Raw genomic sequence first — 18,520 nt, 5'->3', positions numbered from 1 at the left:
GAATCTACGGATGGAAATGCGGACATTAAAGATGTATAATATCATAACCCTTTCATAAATCTATCATCCAAGCTTTTTCGACAAGAAAGAAAGGAGCAAGGAGCAGTAAGTAGAAAGAGAACAGACAAATGAATCGGTGACAGGACGTATGCCAGCACAGCTGACACCGTACGTGTAGCGTCCGTTTATCTGCATAACCTGGAGAACGGCTCCATGATGAGATGTGCTTGGAAATGAGACATCCAAAATCACCGTGGAATAATGCTCCGGTAACCCAATATCAATGATCCATACTCTGGAACTTGGAAGAGCACTGGTCTTCTGACGGTGGGCAGTGGGGGAACCCACAAGCCCGGTTTCTCGTCACAGTATCTATCACCGATGGAGGGTGAACACTGCACCGACGATAGAAAAGAAGTGCCGAAAGTTTGTCGAAGCTGGCGGGAAGAACACAGTGGCTCTTGTGGGAGTATAGAATACAAAGATATCGAGGGGTGGGTAGGGTTTTATAGCTCGTCGATATCGACCTCCTTCTCGTCTTCGCTGTCGCGGTCTTCGTCGAACTCGACGTTGTCCTCGAAACCCTCATGACCGTAGGTGTCAGTTTCGTTAATCTTGGCGTGCTCTGGCAGCTCGCCGTAGGCCTTTAAGCTCCTGGCCTCGTCGGCGGTATACTTCATGATGACATCGCCTTTTTCGTCCTGGTAGTCACGCAGCGAAAGAAGAATGATATCGCCCTGGTTGATCCAGACCTTCTTCCTCAGCTTGCCACGGATGTGTGCAAGTCGCTTTTCGCCGTCGAAGCAGAGGGCCTCGAGACGGCCGTTGCCAAGCATTTTCACAACCTGCGCATACTCCTGGCCTTCCTCCTTGAACACGAGTTCACGCTTCTCGTTGTCGTTTTCGTTCTTTCCACGACGACGGTTCTTACCGCCCTGTATGAAGAGGTTGTGTTAGCATATTGTCATAGTGGCAAACAAAGCCGACATCTATCATATCGGTCCTACAAAGCTCAACCGTAGTATTTCAATCCCGCTGATGTCAAGATTTTGCGGGCATAACATTGTGGTAGAGCCAGAGGCGAAATTGTGCGGCACAAAGCAAAAATCTTAGAGCGGCGTTGAACGGAGAAGAGAAATGAGAAGTCATACCTTTCCCTTATTCTTGGGCATGCTGAAACGTCCCTAGCAGTTGGTTCTTGCCGGGCGTAATATATCTGATCAGCAGAACGAGATAGACCGGGGTCCTGAGTGAAAGGAAGTGGCAGCCGAAGCGACTTGAAAGTGGGGGGATTGTGCCTTTTAAATAAAATCGCCCGCTCCTCTGAATCACGTTAGGGGACGATTATGTCAGCGATGCGTGGCGGCCTGAAGTTTGCCTTGTCTGAATAACGAATAAAATTTACCGCCTTGGATGTGGCGGCAGAATTCTGGATCTGATTGTTGCTCAGGGTTTACAGGACTGCGGAGTACACATGAGTTCGTATCCTAACGAGATGTTTGTGTCCGCCGAATGATACAATAATAGATTCATTCCTGTCGCGTTCGACTCCCTCCGGGCATTCATGATCCTGCCGCGCAGATTCCTTTTTTCCTTCGTGGCGCGCTCCTTCAGAAAATGAAGACCATCGGACCAAAAAACCTGTATACTGCGAGGTTCTCTCCAAACCAGATCATCTCACCAATCGCTCATCGGTATTTAACGGCAAGAGTCAATCCCATCACGCCGAAGATTCAGTATCTATGCGACAACCGTGATCGGAATACTCTCTGGTGGAGGGTTTCAGTTAGCGCATTAGTTTCCTACAAGCGAGTGGTTCGATCATGGGTTGCTCGAAGAGCGCGAGCAGCGTTTAAACAGGAACTGAACGAACGCGGATTCGATGCAGAGGGCAGGAGGCTGGACTCAAGTACTCCACGCTCTGCTGCTGCGCATGGCTTTTCCGGCAACATGACAGGGACTCTCAATATTGATCTTGAACCGGCTATGATTTCGGCGACATTCCCCATGATCCGGGAGGAGATGAAGTCTACGATGAATGCTTTGATTCAAGAGCAACAACGGAAACAAGCCTCTCACCAGCAGCCGCGGAAACAAGCGCAGAAGGAGATTAGATCCCCTACAGATGCTTCGGTTTCAGGGCAACAACGGGAGCAAACTCCAATTCAGCGCCCACGCAAACAAATGTCGCGGAAGGAGTCGGCTCAAAATACAGGTGGCAAAGTTCACCGCAATTTCATTGAACGTGGAGGCGGAACAAGGCGTTAAGGCCTAATATTTTCGAATATCTTTAGATGATACCCATGTATAATTAGTTTCATAGAGTTATAGATGTTGGACCCCGCAACAGACAACGAACAGGCGGAAGTTCAGAATATCAAAGCTTGAATAAATTCATTTGTAAGGAAGCTAGAAAGGGGTGTGCCTGATGACGACTGCTTCTGCTCCTGCTCCTGCTCTTTAGCACGCGGCTCCCCGGTCTGGCTCCGTCTGGCTCAGCTTGGCATCTTCGCCAAACCGGGGCTGATCTCCAGGAAGTCAACAACGTATTTCAACTCCTATCACGAACCATCCCTTTCATCCAGCGTCCGCCCTTCTCTTGTCGGTGCACTGTTCTCGCGGATCTGTCGATTTGTGCTCTCCGTCAGAATGTTGGTATCTTTGACCGTCGGAAAGGTCGACGCTGGTGTCGCCGTCCTGTTGACTGAGGACAATCGCCTCGTAAGTCCTCCCATACCGCAAAGAGGGTACACTTACAAGCTATTGCCTGCTACGGGCTCACCCGCGGCTATTGCTTAGTAGCGAGAATCAATGGCTTCCAACGTTCGACTATCTTTCCACGTGGCCACTAACGCTGAACTTGCACGTAGATTGAATTCCCCTCGGTCCTCCTCCCTCAAAATATCACCTCAGGGAGTATCGTGGATATCACTGTGTCGCGTAACAATGCCGCAGAAGCTGCCAATGCGGCCGCTTTTCAGGCACTCCAAAAGCGCATCCTTAACACCTATGGAATCAAGACACCTTCACCACCGGTACTCCGCCTCCGCAACGCTACGCAAACCTCGCTTGTCCTCGAATGGGACCCTATCGACCTAGCAACCGCATCTCTGAAGACCCTTTCACTTTACCGCAATGGCTCCAAAGCCGGCTCTATTCCCCGGCCCCTTGAGACGCGCAGCACCAAGATCAGCGGTCTCGCAATTCACTCTGAATACACCTTCCATCTCGTTCTACGTACAACCGCAGGCACATACCAATCTGAGAAGTTGACCTGCCGGACGCACAAAATGACAGATCTGTCGGGTATTACAGTCACGACTGGCGTTCTTCATCCTCAGCGAAAGGAAGCCCTCGCTGAAGCCCTCGATCGCATTGGCGGTAAGCTTATCGACACTGTCCGAATCGATACCACGCACTTTGTCTGCACTGAAGGCAGAGGGCCGTTATGGGAGAAAGCTGTCGAAATGAATATCCCCGTTGTAGTGCCTGAGTGGGTGGATGCCTGCGAAGCGGAGGGCACCATCGTCAGCGTAAGAGGCTACTACCTGAACGCCGACCCCAAGGCCCGGCAACTCGGACCAATTCACGGCTCAACACAGCACCAGCGTACTACGTCCTCCATAGCGTCCCCTTCGCGACAATCTCAGTCACAGTCTCTGTCCCTACCTGCAAATCAGTCAGAGCGGGATCAGAATACCTCCGAGCCGCCCCCAACTCCATTCCCCGGAGCCAATATGAGCGGTCAGCCAAAGGCGGAAGACGTTGATAGAGTCTCATCCGAAAACTCAGAGTCTCCTCCTCTCCCGCCTCCAAAGGATGAGGAACCCGGAGCCAAGGAGTCGCAGACACCGGCACCACCAAGTGAATCACCCGAAGCGAACGGGGCTTCCAAATCAGAGGCAGCTTCTTTGCCTGGTGAAGATGCCGAAGAGGAAGACAACGTGGAACGCCCGCATGGACAGCATCGCGAGCAAGAACAGGAAGAAGATGAAGAAGACATTTCCAGCCCTAAAGGGTCCGATAAAGACAAAACCAAAGACAATTCGGAGGAGTCAGATTTCAACGAGGTGCCTCTTTGATCATAAATATTAACTGTTCAGCGCTACGTTTCGAGTACTGTATATCCTACGCGCCTACTTGATGACTTTCGAGGAGTTGAAGTTGAGCCTTTGACCCTTTAGTTTAACGCTATGCTATCATGCTTTTGATACTCCTGCTCTCTATTTTTCCATTCCTTCTTGCTTGTCTGTCTGATTTCAATTCCTGTGCCTTACCCTATTGACTACCATTCTGTATAGTAAATGGCTTCAGTTTAGATGGTTCTCTTTTACTCCGTGTCAGGAATAGGTAATCAAAGTTTTATTAGTTGATTAGAACTGACTTACGTACCTATCGCTTTTCTTTTCGTTGAACAATAGAATTTAGTTTGTCCGCGAGATGTCAAGGCGCAATTATGTACCTTGCCCACCACAACTCCTTGCACCTCTATAAGATTATATATCGCTGTTCAAGCTTCTGAAGATATAGCTAATATGTTACTGAGCAGAACATCTCTATTCTATCTATGCACGCGCTGTAAAGAGTACATACAAAATGGCGACATATTCTCCTATACCGTGCTTGATCAGTTGACATTCCGTACAACCTCGTCAATAGCTCTGGCGACGTAATTTACATTCTTCGGGCTTACTGTAGGCAAAAGTATCGTTAGTTTGACCCAGAGCTTTGCACCGCATAGCGGAAAAGGTAGGCATTGTGAAGTGCCAAGAGAACTTGGTAAACTTACGTCCACTGATGGAGGCTCTGCCGGACTTGAGTAGGTAGATGTGGAATTTATCTTTAAGAGCGTAGACTTGCGAGGGGGTAAGTCCTGTGTAGGAGAACATTCCGTTCTGCATAGATTGTTAGCACCTTAAACCGCTGGGATGCCATAGTTTTGGTTTGGGCAAGGTACCTGTTCGACGATGTGCTTCCAAGTGCCGGGGGTTTTGAGTCTAACTAGTTCATTGTAAAGAGCTTCGCGCATGGAAATTATCCGCGAACTCATGACCTTCAGATCCTGGTGCCATTGCGCCGTGAGCTCAGGGCTCGTGAGGACTTTCTTGACGATGTTGCAGCCTGCCGTGGGACCCATGGAGTACTCGCCGCGGATGAGGTGGCAGAGGTTGTTGACGACTGTATCGCGGAGATCCTCTGCACCCTCGTTGAGGACGTAATGGAAGGCGCCGACTCGCTGGCCGTAGAGGCCAAAGTTCTTAGAGAAGGATTGCGCAACGCACATTTCCATCTGTGCCTTCTCATTTAGGACGTACCGGACAGCCCAGGCGTCTTCGTCTACGGATCCGGAGGCGAAACCCTGGTATGCTGAGTCGAAGAAGGGGAAAATGCGCTTGCGCTCGCAGAGGTCGATGATAGCTTTCCATTGCTCCTTGTTGGGGTCGAGGCCTGTGGGATTGTGGGCGCAGGCGTGGAGAAGGATCACGTCTCCTTCTTGAGCTTCGGATTCGAGAGTTGAGATCATGCCGCCAAAATCAAAGGAGCGGGTGGCGGCAGAGTAATAGGGGTATGTTTTGCGGGGCACTCCGGCGAGTTCCCAAATAGTGAGGTGGTTTGCCCAGGAGGGGTTGGAGAGCCAGACATTTCGTGGTTTCATGTGGGTTGCTAGGAAGAGGGCGCCGAGATGGTTTGCGCCGGTGCCGGCGACTGTCTGGACGGTGCCAATGCGTGCTTTGGCTGCTTCTTGCTTCGCATCAGAAGTAGATTGGGCGTCGAAGCCGAACATTAGGTCCCGAGCGAGAGGGAGGAATGCCCTATCGCCTTCGATGGCTGTGTATTCATGGCGGAAGACGCTGTTTTCGGCTGCGAGCTGCTTCTCTGCTTCCTCAACGACGGGGAGAGGCCATGGCTGGCCCTCATTGGTGCGGTAAACGCCTACACCGAGATTGACCTTCTGTGGGAAGTCATCGTCGGTGTATGCACGGTTTAGGGCGAAAATCTCGTCCGGAGGAACTGGGCTGACATTGAGCACGGTCATTGTGAGTGACGTCTATGAGAGCGTTGAGAGCAGCAGAGATCTTCCGCGGGGTGAAAGTGCGGAATGCGAGTGGAGCAGTGGATGCGGTCTTATACTAGGCGAGATCGTCCCGTAGTAAAATGAGTCAAGTTGAAAACTATGCACTTATATCTGCATTGCCTTTGTACCAAAAACCGCAACCACCTGGGAAGCGGGGAGTAGCGTCAAGATATACTGTATTCCGGTGACTTGAGTCCACAGGGCTTAGACCGATATCGCCTCGTGGGTTTCTATAGTTGGGTCTCATTGTTATTGGCTTTTCATAAATTTCTGATGGAACCAGAGAAAGCCAAACCGGCAAACGTAGCCGCTAACTTGGCTTGCTGCTCAACCCGCACCAGAATAATGGTGCTTTCAATTCATCGGACCCGGCTAAGATGGCCAACATGGTTTGATGCATCAGTAAACGTAGACGACCTTTTCTCTGCTGCGCAGACACAGTGCTCTTTGAGGGTCCGGACTTTTCTACCGTGCGCGCCACTAGCCGCTAGACTGACACCGATCAATTTGCTTATCGTAGAAGGATGGCTGAGATGGCCGTTTGATGCCATATACGATTCATGAAGTCAGAAGTCAGCTGGATGTCTCCTGCCAACAATATCCGTTGCCATCCATCAGGTAGCCGGTGATAACCGGTTAGCACCTCGGCGGAGATTTTCGAAAAAAGCCGGCCATGAGAAAGGCTAGGTGGGGTTACCGAATGGTTTTCTTCCAATATAAGACAACATACCGCAACCGGAGCGCTGGGCGCTGGCGGATGTTGCGGCGGTTGATGGAGTTGGAGAAGGAAAGTCTTAACGTGGTTGGGAGTAGAGGAATAGCAGTAGCACACCCCCGCATCTCCATATCACTGAACTTGACACCACTACCCATCTCCTTTACAACTCCGCCTGTCGTCATTATTCGCTTTGTTTGCTCAGTAACCAATGGCAGCTATGAAGGACCTGCATGAGCTGCGCTTTGCATTTCTTGCCCAGCCTCTACACAACAGCATCCCTGCCGAGCTGCTGCCTCGTTTCGACCCGGTCTATGTAGATTACCCCAAAAAATACAACGCCGTCCGCCGGCCGCCGGCCGCCTGCTGCAAACATACCTACGATTTCGCAAGGATCCGGCTAATACTTGACAGCTTACAGTCATGGTGCAGGCCCGGATATTTTCCCACTGAGAAGATAAGCGCGGCTAGAGACGGAGGACTCAAAATCGCATCTTCGAACCCGCGCCTGTCCTTGACGACCAAGGGCAGCCCAAGAAGAGAGCCGACTACTTTTAACTTCTACGAGAGCGGCTGGGAAACTGGTAACCTCGCAACTGACCATGACTACTATAAACGCCTCGTCGACATATTGGACAGATCCACGGTCACCTGGTAGCGTTTGACGTGGATTGTCGACTTGCACTTGAGTACAAGTTTCTCCACAATCAGGGGTGATTGCTGGGCTGCAATCAACCGAGTTTGTTCACCGGAATACTGCATATTGTCCCTTTCTTCTTACGCAGTCCCTGTCTTCCTGCGCAGCTATAGATCAGATACCGAGCAGGAGAATCCAATCTCGATCTGTGAAGAGCATCAGTTGGGGGCAATCGGCTGGCGGACATCTTTCGGCGGTGGTAGCGCATTACTGTCGAAATGCCAACATCCTGCTAGCACTGCAAGTCCTCGTGGTGCTTGTCTGCGATTTGCAAAATCCGTTCATGCCAGAGGGAGAATTTGACCTGGGAACTGTCCATATGAATCGTATAGGGATATGGAGTATACAGTAGCTCTGCATTTAGCGATAATACCATATTTAGATAAACTCTACGCTGGAGCGCCTCTACCTGTGCTGTCAAACGATGTAGGTTGATTTTGGATTCTTGCCTTTGGATTCTTGACTTTCGTTCACGGACTCACTATCAAACGACCACAGGACCAGAAAATATCGCTAATATCGGCCTCTGACTTCTCCGACTAGCCTAGCTTTGGTCTTAAGTGTGGAATAGACCCTCTCTGAGATGAAGCCAAAGTGTATGCGGGCAGGCTGAAGCGACAGACGGACGAGTGGAACTGACCTGAGTTGCAGGAGCTGCGCACGCCTTAGCGGTTTGGACGAAGTCTATCGGCCAAAATATTCAACACAAAGATAACACAAAGATAATAGACTCTCTGACGAGGGAATTTGTTTCTTGACATTGGCGTGGCCGTGCTTTGAAACTTGAAGAATGTCAAGGATGAAGGGAGAACAACGGATTTTGGTTTATCCGCCGATATCTGATACCGTATCATACAGCTGGTTCAGGCAATTACTCTTATAAATGTGCGATGTCGTACTGCGTAATACCGGGCCGGGAGTATTCGGCCGGCGGCGTCGGACGGCAGCAACAGGAAAGCACCTTGAGGCCTCTGGGGCAGGAGCTGTCGCGGTGAACTGGATCCATAAGTCTGTTGTGCTGGCCGCCTTTCGGAGTCCTTTTTCCTCCCTTCTTTTCTTCTCTAGAGCTCTCTATAGTGCACTGTCCCCCAATTGCCAAAGTTACTAGCAACTCTCGGTGTTCCGTCTTTATATACCCTTCGGCATTAAATTAATCTTTCGCCATGGCTTCCAGAACCGCGGTGCGCTCGATGAGCTCTTTGACACATGCAACTGCCAAAGCCTCCAACACCTCCGCATTGGCCCGAGCCGCGACGTTGGCTGCTCGCTCCCCCGCCTCGTTCACTAGCCGACGCGCGTTGAGCTCCAACAGCCGACCAGTTACACAGTTCCCCCGCCTTCAGTCCTTCCAATCTTTCTCCAGCAAAAGATCCTTCAGCTCAACCGTCGCAATGGTATGTCCTGCGTTGTGGAACGGTCCGGCGAGGACATTCAAGATCTTCGATCAGAAGGCGCTGACTTTTTCTTCATCTAGGCTTCCGAAACCCGCACCGAAAGTGATGCTTTTGGCGAGATCCAGGTACGACAGTTGGTTCCGAGACGATCACGTATGACATCTAATCGAGCGGTTTAGGTCCCTGCCGACAAGTACTGGGGCGCGCAGACTCAGCGGTAAGGCGTCGTCACTTGAGTTACGCGAGGAAATAGAATCTAAGAGGCTGACGAATGGATAGTTCTCTGGGCAATTTCGACATCAACCAGCCCCAGGACCGCATGCCCGATGCTGTTGTCAAGGCCTTTGGTATTCTCAAGGGTGCTGCTGCTACCGTCAACATGAAGTTTGGCCTTGGTAAGCTCTGTCTGATAATAATTTAGGCAAGAATACGTTGTTAATAGCGTCTAGACCCCAAGATTGGTGAGGCTATCAAGCAGGCTGCCGCTGAGGTCGCCGAGGGCAAGCTCCTTGACCACTTCCCTCTCGTCGTCTGGCAGACCGGTTCCGGTACTCAGTCCAACATGAACTCCAACGAGGTTATCTCCAACCGCGCCATTGAGATTCTCGGAGGCAAGATGGGCTCCAAGAAGCCCGTCCACCCCAACGACCACGTTAACATGTCCGCTTCCTCCAATGACTCTTTCCCAACCGCCATGCACATTGCCGCCGTTCTAGAGCTGGAGAACACTCTGCTCCCTGCTCTTACGAGCCTTCGTAATGCCCTCCAAAAGAAGGTGGACAGCTTCCAGCACATCATTAAGATCGGCCGTACCCATTTGCAGGACGCCACTCCTCTTACCCTTGGCCAGGAGTTCTCCGGATACGTTGCCCAGCTCGACCGCAACATCGAGCGCGTCCAAGCCTCTTTGCCCCACCTGCGCTACCTTGCTCAGGGTGGTACTGCCGTCGGTACTGGTCTTAACACCTTCAAGGGTTTCGACGAGGCAATCGCCGCCGAGGTCTCCAAGATGACCGGCACCGAGTTCAAGACCGCTCCTAACAAGTTCGAGGTTCTTGCTGCCCATGATGCTATTGTCGAGGCCTCCGGCTCGCTTAACACCCTTGCTGGCTCCCTGTTTAAGATCGCCCAGGACATCCGTTACCTCGGATCCGGCCCCCGCTGTGGTCTTGGTGAACTTATCCTTCCTGAGAACGAGCCCGGTTCTTCCATCATGCCTGGCAAGGTCAACCCTACCCAGTGCGAGTCCTTGACCATGGTCTGCTCCCAAGTCATGGGTAACCACGTCGCTGCTACCATTGGTGGCATGAACGGTCAGTTCGAGCTCAACGTGTTCAAGCCACTTATGATTCGCAACCTTCTTCACAGTGTGCGCATCCTTGCCGATGGCATGAAGAGCTTCGAGAAGAACCTTGTCGTTGGTCTTGAGGCCAACGAGCCCAGAATCAGCACTCTCCTCCACGAGAGGTAGGTTTCACGTACCTCTCTTACTGTTTCAGGTGTGCTAACTTTCTCAGTCTGATGCTCGTTACCTGCCTCAACCCCGTCATCGGTTACGACATGGCCTCCAAGGTCGCCAAGAACGCCCACAAGAAGGGTATCACCCTCAAGGAGAGTGCGATGGAGCTCAAGGCTCTCAGCGAGGAGGACTTTGACAAGTATGTCCGACCAGAGCTGATGCTGAGCCCTAAGGAGAAGAAATAGACGAGCATGACGAGCATGACGAGGTTTGGGAGGTGTCGTACTTAGAGTGGTATAAAATATTGTAGCGAGTTTAGCTATTTCACACTTGTATAATGAATGTACTTTTTCTTTGGTTTCTGTTTGCTTCCTGTGCTTAGGTTTGCCTTAGTTATTTTTGGAAATTAACCTAGACCATCTCTTAGGAACATCATTGCTCCAGAATCCCTTCAAAATTATCCAAAGCGAAAAAAAGATACAGACGCTTTCCTATTTATTTTTTTTGCAGTAAACTATAAGAATGCCTTTTACCGTATTGAGCCTCCTTAAATCAAATCTATAAATAAATAACACTGAATCGGTCTGCACCCCAAATTTGAATCTTGAAGTTGCGCCACGGTGTCTCAAGTGGGACCATGGTTCAGCTCCTTCCTTTGATTTTCAGGTTCCTGGCCAAAGACTCCCTATATCTCTCCGCCTCAGCCTTCTTTGTTGACAGCCCGAGTAACTTTTCTTCCACTCTCGATTCATCCTGACGTCTCCGTCTATGGTGGCATTGTTCACATACCTAATCTGAAACTCAATCTTCCTCACCGCCAGCTCCACTCATCCCCTCAATCTCGAAACACATATACTCCTCAACAAGACACCATATTTCCTACTGCAACCAAAATGACCGTCTCAACCTCACATTCTCAAGATGTCCCTCTCTTCTCCACGTCCCTAATTTCCCCTGCCGTCTCCTCCGCTCTTCCAGAGGGATACAAGATTCGCCCCGTGCAGCGCTCTGATTTCAGCCGCGGGTATCTCGACGTACTGCGCGTTCTGACGACAGTCGGCGACATCGACGAAGCAGCCTGGAACAAACGCTATGACTGGATCTCGGCCCGTAACGACGAATACTACCTCCTTGTTATCGTGGACGGACAGGACAAGATCGTGGCTACGGGAAGTCTGATTGTCGAGCGCAAGTTTATACACTCGTTGGGGATGGTAGGACACATTGAGGATATTGCTGTAGAGAAGGGGCAACAGGGGAAGAAATTGGGATTGAGGGTAATCCAGGCGTTGGATTTCGTGGCGGAAAAGGTTGGGTGTTATAAGGTCAGTCCTTCCTTTCGGAAGCGTGGTCGGTTAGCTACTAACTCGTTCGTCTGCTTAGACTATCCTTGACTGCTCTGAGGCGAATGAAGGGTTCTATTTGAAATGTGGATTCAAGAGGGCTGGACTTGAAATGGCTCACTATTATTAGGGATATCGATAATCAATGCGATGGCGCTCGGTTCATGCTTTTTCCATGCTCCAGGACCGTGACCGGGCGTGTCTGCTGGCGCTCAAAGGCTTGTGGATGTCAAGACTTACTGGCAGTGTTCGCTGCTAAGGAATAGAAATACACATAGATGAAAGGCATTCCACATACACTTTCAATTTGGTTAGATTACCCTTGCTCAAATGAGTATTTTTGGGGAACCAACCATACATCATCAACTATGCCCGCCACAGAATTCATCGCCTGAGTCCTTAGCGCATTTACCCCAAGTAGGTCGGGGATCGTCTTGCGATACAGCAGCAGGCGCTATGGATAGCTTAAATCATGTAACTACACAGGCAGAGCGAGGACGAAACAGCTACCCAAGCCGCCGAGGCCGAACATCGCGCCACCGGGTCTAGATATATAATGCTGAAGAATGAAATCCATGGAGCTGTTTGTGGAGAAGACCAAAGCCGAAAATGAATTCCCAGTAACGAAGTTGAAGTTCTCATTTGATGATGAAGATACGAGACCCGTAAATAACTAGCCATGCAATGAAAAGAACCAACCGCAAACCGCAAACCGTCTCCGTACCGCTCCTTTTCTGGGTCGAAATCTCTCGTCTTCGCGTGCGTCGGCGTTTGTCGATTGATTGAACTCTTTTCTGACTAGGTAAAGGGCGGATAATAACCGTCCAGGCCGTGTATGATTGTGCTTTTCTCTTCTTTCGTGGTCGTCATCGTCATTTTAACCCGCCGCGATTACCAGTTTCGTTCCTCCGCTAGGGTATATCTAGTTACCGGGGTTGGGGTTCATCTAATGGGGAATATGTGTAAGCATGTTGTTTCAAGTGGTGTCGTACGAAAAGAATGAGAATCTAGAGGAACTGGCCGAGAGGCTATTTCCATAGTCTTCTCTTCCTTCTCCGAGTATCAGAATAGGCGTACCTTTCGCTTGCCACCAGTCATGGTAACGTTGACGAAACGACGAGTGTACTTGAGACGCTTCATGGCGCGACCCTTGGGGAGCTTCTTCTTCTCCTGGGGCTCGACCTGGATCATGAAAGAGAACTCGTCAGCTTTTTCACACTCCCGACGATTTTGGCTTGCTGTGCTCATTTCCATCACAAAACCTTCTCTGTCATCCAACGTCGGTCTCCTGGAATCCATTTTCCTTCTCTTCTTGCCTATCTCAGGGAGAGAGAGAGACAACTCTCACTAAAAGACTTCCTTCTAATCAAGCACAGCGAGGGGGCGATTGATATCGTAGAGAAGAGAAATAACCCACCTTAGGAGTAGCAGACTTAACCTTACCCGCACGGGCGAGAGATCCGTGAACCTTACCCATGGCTGCTGGCGATGTAGAACTTGTCGGATCGAGATGGGAAGTTGAAAAATCGAGGTGGGATCTTGTAAGGGGGGTTTGACTGAGTCACCACTTTGCGCTGAGCATCTGTGGGCGAATCGCGCTAGTGCTGACCTGTAAGCGAGATGGCAAATTCGGCAGGGCGGAAAGCGGCTGAGTCAGCAAGCAACAGGTCGCTTTGTCACTTCACTGCAGAGAGCCTTAGGCAGTAAATTGCCACTTGAGAAGTTTTGTTCCCTGAGGTCTTGGGAGGGCGCTTTATGGAGGCAGTGGGCCTTATAGATTATTTTATTTTACTTGCTTATTGTCCTGTGTTTGTCAACTGATCAAATAATCAGCGTACTTCTGCTGATACTTGGAAGTTCTGTTGTCTGGACTCAGACGCGGGCGACGAATTGGGTTAGCCTAGGTTTGAGCCCTATTCCGGGACATGACTCTGGAGCGCGGAGGCTCAACGGGGCGGTAGTACGGATTTATAGTCAAGCCACCGAGTTATGGGAGGCTTGCGTCAATTGATCACTTAGGTTCATGGCATTCTCGAAACTTATGGAGAAGTTCCAAGTTCGTTGCTGGTAACAGCACCCTCGTATTAATTGCGCATTGACTGGGTCTCTACGGAGTCTCAAGCCCAGGCATTTAACCAACAGTCGACTCTTGGAAATATCTGGATGCGCATGGAGTGAACAGCAAGATCATGTAGGAATTACACTAGCACGATATATCCCGCAGCCATCTGGATCTTCATTCATGCATCCGTGGCGCGATTGATAGAGCTTATCTGAGAGCCGTTAAACCCGTAAGAGACCGTCTTGTACGCCGATAGTTTTGGAACATTTCATTTTTGGTGGTAGGGAAAACACATATTCCAGCTCCAGTAACCTCCCAAAATTCGTCCATGAAACTCTTGCCTTCCGCGCCCAATCCCAAGCCAGACCGTTATTTATTCCTTAACGAGACTTGGCAGCGACCTTGGGAGCAGAACCCTTAGCACCCTGCTTGCTCTGGATGCGCTGAGCGGCACCCTTGGCACCAGCAGCGGCGTTCTTAGCCTTCTCAGCCTTCTTCTTGGACTCAGCGGCGGCCTTCTTCTCCTTGGCGTCCTTGATGGCCTGCTGGCGAGCGGCGGCACGGGCCTCGGGGCGCTGGGAGCGGCGCTCCTTGATCACGTCGAGGGAAGCACCGACGATGGCACGCTGGGACTTGACGACACGGCGGGTACGCTTCTTGGCAACCTCCTGTTCATGTTGAATTCAATGGTCAGCATTCTGTTTTCGATGCCACCAACGTTATCCGCGAAATATTTTCGGAATGTTCCATCTCTTCACGACCCATATTCTCGGTCGAGGGGTAAACCATCCGCAGCCCCCAGATGTATCATTCCAACAGCGAAAATCGAATCCAGTGGTAAAGAAAAGGCGGTACCGACCTCAGAGACACCCTTCTTGTGCTGGCGACGGTAAAGGACAGTCCAAGCTATCCGGCGAGGGTTCTTGCGCTGGAGGAAGAGGGACTCGGACTTTCCATTCTGGAAGCGGAAGATCTTGCTGTCACCGCGGACGTACAGCTTACCCTGTTGCAACCAAACCACTCTGTCAACAAACATTCTCAAATATAGGCTTCCAAATAACGATGATTTCGATCGACCATGAAGCCTGCTGGGCCTTTGCTCGGGGCCCGGGATTCATCGAACTGGTTTTGGCGGGAGGACAGAACGCACCTTTCCAGGGTAGATCTTCTGACCGCTGAAAGAATCGTCGTAGGTACGCATCTTGAACGTTAGAGATGCGCGACCGGTTGGGACGAGATGTTGTCGATTGGCGTTGGGTGGTTGAGTCGAATCGGTCTTCGCGGCGTGCTTCGCTAGACTGACACAATTCTGAGGTGGTGCGGTGCGGAGCTCGCTAAGCGGACCACGTGACCCCGCTCTGCCCTTGACCCTTCATCTACGAAGTAAGTCGCTGAGATGGCTCTATATGCCTATGCCTTTGAATCTGCTATTATCTGTATTCAAATCTTATGCCTATATGGTCTCAATTCATCCAGTGCTATTCCTTTGGCACGCGGCATGTCATAGAACATTTTTTCTTGAGTGGCCCAGAGGCGCAGTAGATTCCTTTCAATTTATGCGAATTGTTTCTTCATAGCTGACGTCCAAACCACTTGCTCTAATTGAGAGGCGAATGGTGGCTGACAACGCGGCTGGAAAGTTATGTCCTCATTTATGTCGGATATGTGGACATTTAGCACCTACCCCTTCGGAAGATCCGACAGCTCCCTGAGGCTCTTAGAGACAGTAACCTCAGAGCGCGCAACTAGGCCATGATCAATCGTGCCAACCACAGGTCTCCCAAACATTCGGCTTGCATTCCTATAAGGCGTATTTAGTTATTGATATTGCATAATGTGCAGCTGCAACGCTTACCTTGCATTGAATATCGCGGCATACCTCGTTTGGACAGACACCACAGCAGTTGGGGCACACGTAACGCCCACACCCATCGGGAAGGGTACACTGCGAGAAGGTGCTAACATCTTTGGCATGGACGCTGAGATATTCGATGATCCTTGCAAGACGCTTGGCCTGTTTGATTGCCTCCTTGTTTAGGTTCTCGTCGGCAGCCTTCTGATCAACTTCTTCTTTCACACAGCAAGCTATATTACAGATGGGGCAGTTCTTACGGCAATCGACACACCAAAGGTTTCTATGGTCCCAGATTCTGGCCTCGTTCGGTCTGCGAGGTACCTTGAGGTCATCGACGACAATCGTTCGGACCTCCTTTTTGGTTTCGCGGCGGACATAAGCCAGCTTTTCGAGTGTCAGTCCAAACCCAGTGTGCGTGGTGCATACTTACCAGTTCATCGAACGAGCTCTTCCCAATTTTTGGGGCGCTTGTGTCAGGCCCACTGCTGTTCATAGCTGCCTGAGCCTCGCAGTAATCGAGGTCGATCATCATATAATCTATCGTTAGCAATATTAGCTGTCAACGAGCAGCAGACAAAGGAGTATCAGCCCATACCAGTCGGTGACCGGATGTATTTCAGGATACTGGAAGAGCTGGAGGCTCTATCACTTCGTCCCTTTTTTTTCGGATTCTGAATAATCGTTGAACCCGAAGCTGGACTGTCTTGCGGCGAGTTGCTCTCTTGTGTTGAGACGGAGTCACGAAAGGAATTCGACCATATGTGTGAGCTTTGAGCCGAGGAGGACTTTGATTCCCAGCTGTGTCTGAGACCGGAGGGCGTCCTTGTCGAGCCTAATGTGAGGGTTCGAATACGCTTTCGAAGTGAATTTTCATTCGGAAAGTCCGCTTGAGTGGGCTTGTGTTGCTCAAGGCCCTGGGGAGGTTCGGGCATGAGAAGTCGTGGCGAAGGCAGGCCAGCGCGATTGGTGTCTTCAACATGGAACGAGGTCACCGCTCCCTTGGTGTTATTCTTACGCAGTTTCTCAGAGTCAGAGACCTGGAGTGGTTTGACGCTGTTGCTGCTGCTTCTGTTAGCAAAATGTGACTATTGCCCAGACCCAGCAAACAAGGCTGGAAGGAACTGTGTCTTACCTAGAAAGTCCCTTCGGACCATGTGACTTCTTCTTCTTTGATTTGTTTGCCATTATGCCCTTTCTTGCTTGAGACCACAGATTAAGGACTTGCTGAATTGTGCAGGAAGAACTTTGAAGGTAGACCTGGAATCACTTAGACAGGCCAGGCGCATGAGGAGTATGGAAGAATGAGCAGATTATCCAAGGTCATGCTTCTTCTGCTGATGGTGCTTCAGGCTGAAAGGACTATTGAGCTGTTCTGCTGTGTTCATCAATGCAGTGATTAACACTGGATTATAGCAATCATTACATTCATTTGAAACATGGTACTTCATTACATAAAACAGAAATCTGGATGACATAGAATGTTCTAACCTTTTAACTTGGCACTTCTTAAGCATTAGTTAGAGTACACAAGCTGAAAGACTACGAACAATCAACATATTACAGCCTTTCTATTATTGTCTGGCCTCAAATTGAGTAGGATGTAAGCAATTCTATTTGAAATATCTCTAATGTAAGTCTTGAATAGTAATTCATGGCTGCAAGTAGTGCAGGAAGCTGAAATGCGGCATGCCTGGAAGTGATAAGCAGTCGCCCATCGCCGTTACGTCAGTTTCTGAGGGAAAGACGAACCAGAATTAGAATGAAATGCAAATGTATTCAATGACACAGGGCTCCTTCCTTCCATGGAAGAAACAGGGCTAAATTTCTAGAATATAAAACGACCCAACAGATCAATGCAGGGTACACCAAAGTCGAATGTTTTTCTCTCATGGTCTCATCATGATGTCGTGGATGGTCATTCGCACGGCAGATAAATGGCGTATCTAGACTTTCTAAGTCATTGCGTGGGTGATGGTCCATTCCTTTGCCGTCTTAATTGCCGCCGCTTCATCCTCCTTCCAGCGCTGCGCAACGTCGTTTGCAAGGGGATCGTCAGGGTTGGGCGCCCCTAACAGAGCTTGAATAGATAGTAATATGGTACGGATCTGAAGGGCTGGAGACCAGTTGCCTAGAAGAGGTTAGTCCGCACGCACTCTTATTCGTAGAGGTCGGATGACATGCTCTTCAAAACATCCAAACAAATCCGCCCAAGACGATCAATATTGGGGTGGTAGATTTTGGTCAGGAACCGGATCTTGGGAGGAACCATCGGGTAGTCTTCAGGCAAAAATAGCTCGAGGCGGAAGATGCCACCTTCATATGGCGATGATGTCGGGCCATGGATGCTGACATCGAAATAGCGCAGATTGTCGTCGTGAGGGACGGCGTTGATGCCAGGAACTCTAATCGGGAAATGATCAGTACTGGCCAGAGTTCTCAGGATGTCTTTGGGAGATATACGGATCTGACAAAAGACGTTCTGTCTCCTTCACGATTCTCTTCGGCAATCCCGCCATTTTGTGCTGTATTGAGAGGCTTGTGGGTATTAAGGGCGGGGAGACACTTGAACTCGATATTCCTCCTCGTTTAGTTGAAGAACTAAAAAAGCTCGCTGTGTAAACGAAGACAACTAAGATCGGGCCGCGGAGAAGTTCCTAGGGTTAAGAAACCGATGGGCTGTCAGAGAAAGACGGTGTTAATCCTACGCCTTCGAATAGAACTCATCGCAAAAGGATTCAACGACGTAACTGACGAGGGGCATTGCACTTTAGGATTCTTTCGGCCTCTGTAGCCGGAGCGCGTTGACTAAGCATTGTTCTTGGCGCAATCAGCTCCACTGCGCCGAGCGAAGGCCCGCCGCGTCCAGTGCGGAGTGTAGCTCCTTGTTGCTCGTTGTCAGTACGACCAATCTTTCCGCGA

General features: G+C 50.2%; 10 protein-coding genes across 10 annotated transcripts; 4 read left to right on the top strand and 6 right to left on the bottom strand.

Annotated features, from left to right (window-relative positions):
• Positions 1–21: 21 nt before the first annotated feature.
• On the bottom strand, positions 22–1,261 carry BDW70DRAFT_142594 (translation initiation complex factor eIF1A). The gene has a single exon (XM_073737952.1). It carries the CDS (start codon positions 834–836, stop codon positions 507–509), a length of 330 nt encoding a protein of 109 aa, XP_073592779.1. The 5' UTR covers positions 837–1,261; the 3' UTR covers positions 22–506.
• Positions 1,262–1,451: 190 nt separating this feature from the next.
• Positions 1,452–2,363, top strand: BDW70DRAFT_142593 (uncharacterized protein). Its single transcript, XM_073737951.1, has one exon. It carries the CDS (start codon positions 1,618–1,620, stop codon positions 2,266–2,268), a length of 651 nt encoding a protein of 216 aa, XP_073592778.1. The 5' UTR covers positions 1,452–1,617; the 3' UTR covers positions 2,269–2,363.
• Positions 2,364–2,544: 181 nt separating this feature from the next.
• On the top strand, positions 2,545–4,334 carry BDW70DRAFT_142592 (putative chitin biosynthesis protein (Chs5)). Its single transcript, XM_073737950.1, has 2 exons — positions 2,545–2,721; positions 2,871–4,334. Exons 1-2 carry the CDS (start codon positions 2,650–2,652, stop codon positions 4,080–4,082), a joined length of 1,284 nt encoding a protein of 427 aa, XP_073592777.1. The 5' UTR covers positions 2,545–2,649; the 3' UTR covers positions 4,083–4,334.
• Positions 4,335–4,578: 244 nt separating this feature from the next.
• BDW70DRAFT_104646 (putative aspartate transaminase) lies at positions 4,579–6,193 on the bottom strand. Its single transcript, XM_073734372.1, has 3 exons — positions 4,958–6,193; positions 4,790–4,895; positions 4,579–4,692 (listed from the first exon to the last, which is right to left on the bottom strand). Exons 1-3 carry the CDS (start codon positions 6,035–6,037, stop codon positions 4,628–4,630), a joined length of 1,251 nt encoding a protein of 416 aa, XP_073592776.1. The 5' UTR covers positions 6,038–6,193; the 3' UTR covers positions 4,579–4,627.
• Positions 6,194–8,452: 2,259 nt separating this feature from the next.
• On the top strand, positions 8,453–10,729 carry BDW70DRAFT_142583 (class II fumarate hydratase). The gene is made up of 6 exons (XM_073737949.1): positions 8,453–8,882; positions 8,963–9,007; positions 9,062–9,099; positions 9,162–9,277; positions 9,332–10,349; positions 10,400–10,729. Exons 1-6 carry the CDS (start codon positions 8,652–8,654, stop codon positions 10,584–10,586), a joined length of 1,635 nt encoding a protein of 544 aa, XP_073592775.1. The 5' UTR covers positions 8,453–8,651; the 3' UTR covers positions 10,587–10,729.
• Positions 10,730–10,863: 134 nt separating this feature from the next.
• On the top strand, positions 10,864–11,914 carry gup1 (glucosamine 6-phosphate N-acetyltransferase). The gene is made up of 2 exons (XM_073734371.1): positions 10,864–11,666; positions 11,725–11,914. The coding sequence occupies exons 1-2, from the start codon at positions 11,235–11,237 to the stop codon at positions 11,812–11,814; spliced, it is 522 nt and encodes a 173-aa protein (XP_073592774.1). The 5' UTR covers positions 10,864–11,234; the 3' UTR covers positions 11,815–11,914.
• A 777-nt stretch (positions 11,915–12,691) lies between these two features.
• Positions 12,692–12,983, bottom strand: BDW70DRAFT_163054 (40S ribosomal protein eS30; the record flags this gene model as incomplete). Its single annotated transcript, XM_073741237.1, has 2 exons — positions 12,692–12,712; positions 12,762–12,983. The coding sequence occupies 2 exons, from the start codon at positions 12,981–12,983 to the stop codon at positions 12,692–12,694; spliced, it is 243 nt and encodes an 80-aa protein (XP_073592773.1).
• Positions 12,984–13,723: 740 nt separating this feature from the next.
• Positions 13,724–15,012, bottom strand: BDW70DRAFT_142579 (60S ribosomal protein eL24). The gene is made up of 3 exons (XM_073737948.1): positions 14,897–15,012; positions 14,606–14,749; positions 13,724–14,414 (listed from the first exon to the last, which is right to left on the bottom strand). The coding sequence occupies exons 1-3, from the start codon at positions 14,945–14,947 to the stop codon at positions 14,127–14,129; spliced, it is 483 nt and encodes a 160-aa protein (XP_073592772.1). The 5' UTR covers positions 14,948–15,012; the 3' UTR covers positions 13,724–14,126.
• A 490-nt stretch (positions 15,013–15,502) lies between these two features.
• On the bottom strand, positions 15,503–16,786 carry BDW70DRAFT_152901 (uncharacterized protein; the record flags this gene model as incomplete). The annotated part of the gene is made up of 6 exons (XM_073739530.1): positions 15,503–15,547; positions 15,602–15,816; positions 15,859–15,985; positions 16,032–16,138; positions 16,197–16,660; positions 16,734–16,786. 6 exons carry the CDS (start codon positions 16,784–16,786, stop codon positions 15,503–15,505), a joined length of 1,011 nt encoding a protein of 336 aa, XP_073592771.1.
• Positions 16,787–17,203: 417 nt separating this feature from the next.
• On the bottom strand, positions 17,204–18,301 carry BDW70DRAFT_142574 (E2 ubiquitin-conjugating protein UBC13). Its single transcript, XM_073737947.1, has 3 exons — positions 18,062–18,301; positions 17,783–18,003; positions 17,204–17,729 (listed from the first exon to the last, which is right to left on the bottom strand). The coding sequence occupies exons 1-3, from the start codon at positions 18,115–18,117 to the stop codon at positions 17,554–17,556; spliced, it is 453 nt and encodes a 150-aa protein (XP_073592770.1). The 5' UTR covers positions 18,118–18,301; the 3' UTR covers positions 17,204–17,553.
• Between the last annotated feature and the right edge of the window lie 219 nt (positions 18,302–18,520).

Source organism: Aspergillus foveolatus (genome assembly GCF_047715535.1).
Source record: "Aspergillus foveolatus strain CBS 279.81 unplaced genomic scaffold BDW70scaffold_61, whole genome shotgun sequence".
Taxonomy (NCBI): Eukaryota; Fungi; Ascomycota; class Eurotiomycetes; order Eurotiales; family Aspergillaceae; genus Aspergillus; species Aspergillus foveolatus.
Note: the sequence above shows the minus strand (reverse complement) of the source record. Positions and strands in the feature narration are given on the sequence as shown.

Coding starts and splice junctions, on each gene's coding strand:
- BDW70DRAFT_142594 (XM_073737952.1), bottom strand. CDS start 836: ATGCTTGGCAACGGCCGTCTCGAGGCCCTCTGCTTCGACGGCGAAAAG.
- BDW70DRAFT_142593 (XM_073737951.1), top strand. CDS start 1,618: ATGAAGACCATCGGACCAAAAAACCTGTATACTGCGAGGTTCTCTCCA.
- BDW70DRAFT_142592 (XM_073737950.1), top strand. CDS start 2,650: ATGTTGGTATCTTTGACCGTCGGAAAGGTCGACGCTGGTGTCGCCGTC. Junction 2,722..2,870: donor TGACTGAGGACAATCGCCTC/GTAAGTCCTCCC, acceptor ACTTGCACGTAG/ATTGAATTCCCCTCGGTCCT.
- BDW70DRAFT_104646 (XM_073734372.1), bottom strand. CDS start 6,037: ATGACCGTGCTCAATGTCAGCCCAGTTCCTCCGGACGAGATTTTCGCC. Junction 4,896..4,957: donor GGAAGCACATCGTCGAACAG/GTACCTTGCCCA, acceptor CAATCTATGCAG/AACGGAATGTTCTCCTACAC. Junction 4,693..4,789: donor CAGAGCCTCCATCAGTGGAC/GTAAGTTTACCA, acceptor TTTTGCCTACAG/TAAGCCCGAAGAATGTAAAT.
- BDW70DRAFT_142583 (XM_073737949.1), top strand. CDS start 8,652: ATGGCTTCCAGAACCGCGGTGCGCTCGATGAGCTCTTTGACACATGCA. Junction 8,883..8,962: donor TCAGCTCAACCGTCGCAATG/GTATGTCCTGCG, acceptor TTCTTCATCTAG/GCTTCCGAAACCCGCACCGA. Junction 9,100..9,161: donor TGGGGCGCGCAGACTCAGCG/GTAAGGCGTCGT, acceptor ACGAATGGATAG/TTCTCTGGGCAATTTCGACA.
- gup1 (XM_073734371.1), top strand. CDS start 11,235: ATGACCGTCTCAACCTCACATTCTCAAGATGTCCCTCTCTTCTCCACG. Junction 11,667..11,724: donor AAAAGGTTGGGTGTTATAAG/GTCAGTCCTTCC, acceptor TCGTCTGCTTAG/ACTATCCTTGACTGCTCTGA.
- BDW70DRAFT_142579 (XM_073737948.1), bottom strand. CDS start 14,947: ATGCGTACCTACGACGATTCTTTCAGCGGTCAGAAGATCTACCCTGGA. Junction 14,750..14,896: donor AGAAGATCTACCCTGGAAAG/GTGCGTTCTGTC, acceptor TGGTTGCAACAG/GGTAAGCTGTACGTCCGCGG. Junction 14,415..14,605: donor ACAAGAAGGGTGTCTCTGAG/GTCGGTACCGCC, acceptor CAACATGAACAG/GAGGTTGCCAAGAAGCGTAC.
- BDW70DRAFT_142574 (XM_073737947.1), bottom strand. CDS start 18,117: ATGGCGGGATTGCCGAAGAGAATCGTGAAGGAGACAGAACGTCTTTTG. Junction 18,004..18,061: donor GAACGTCTTTTGTCAGATCC/GTATATCTCCCA, acceptor TTTCCCGATTAG/AGTTCCTGGCATCAACGCCG. Junction 17,730..17,782: donor TTGTTTGGATGTTTTGAAGA/GCATGTCATCCG, acceptor AACCTCTTCTAG/GCAACTGGTCTCCAGCCCTT.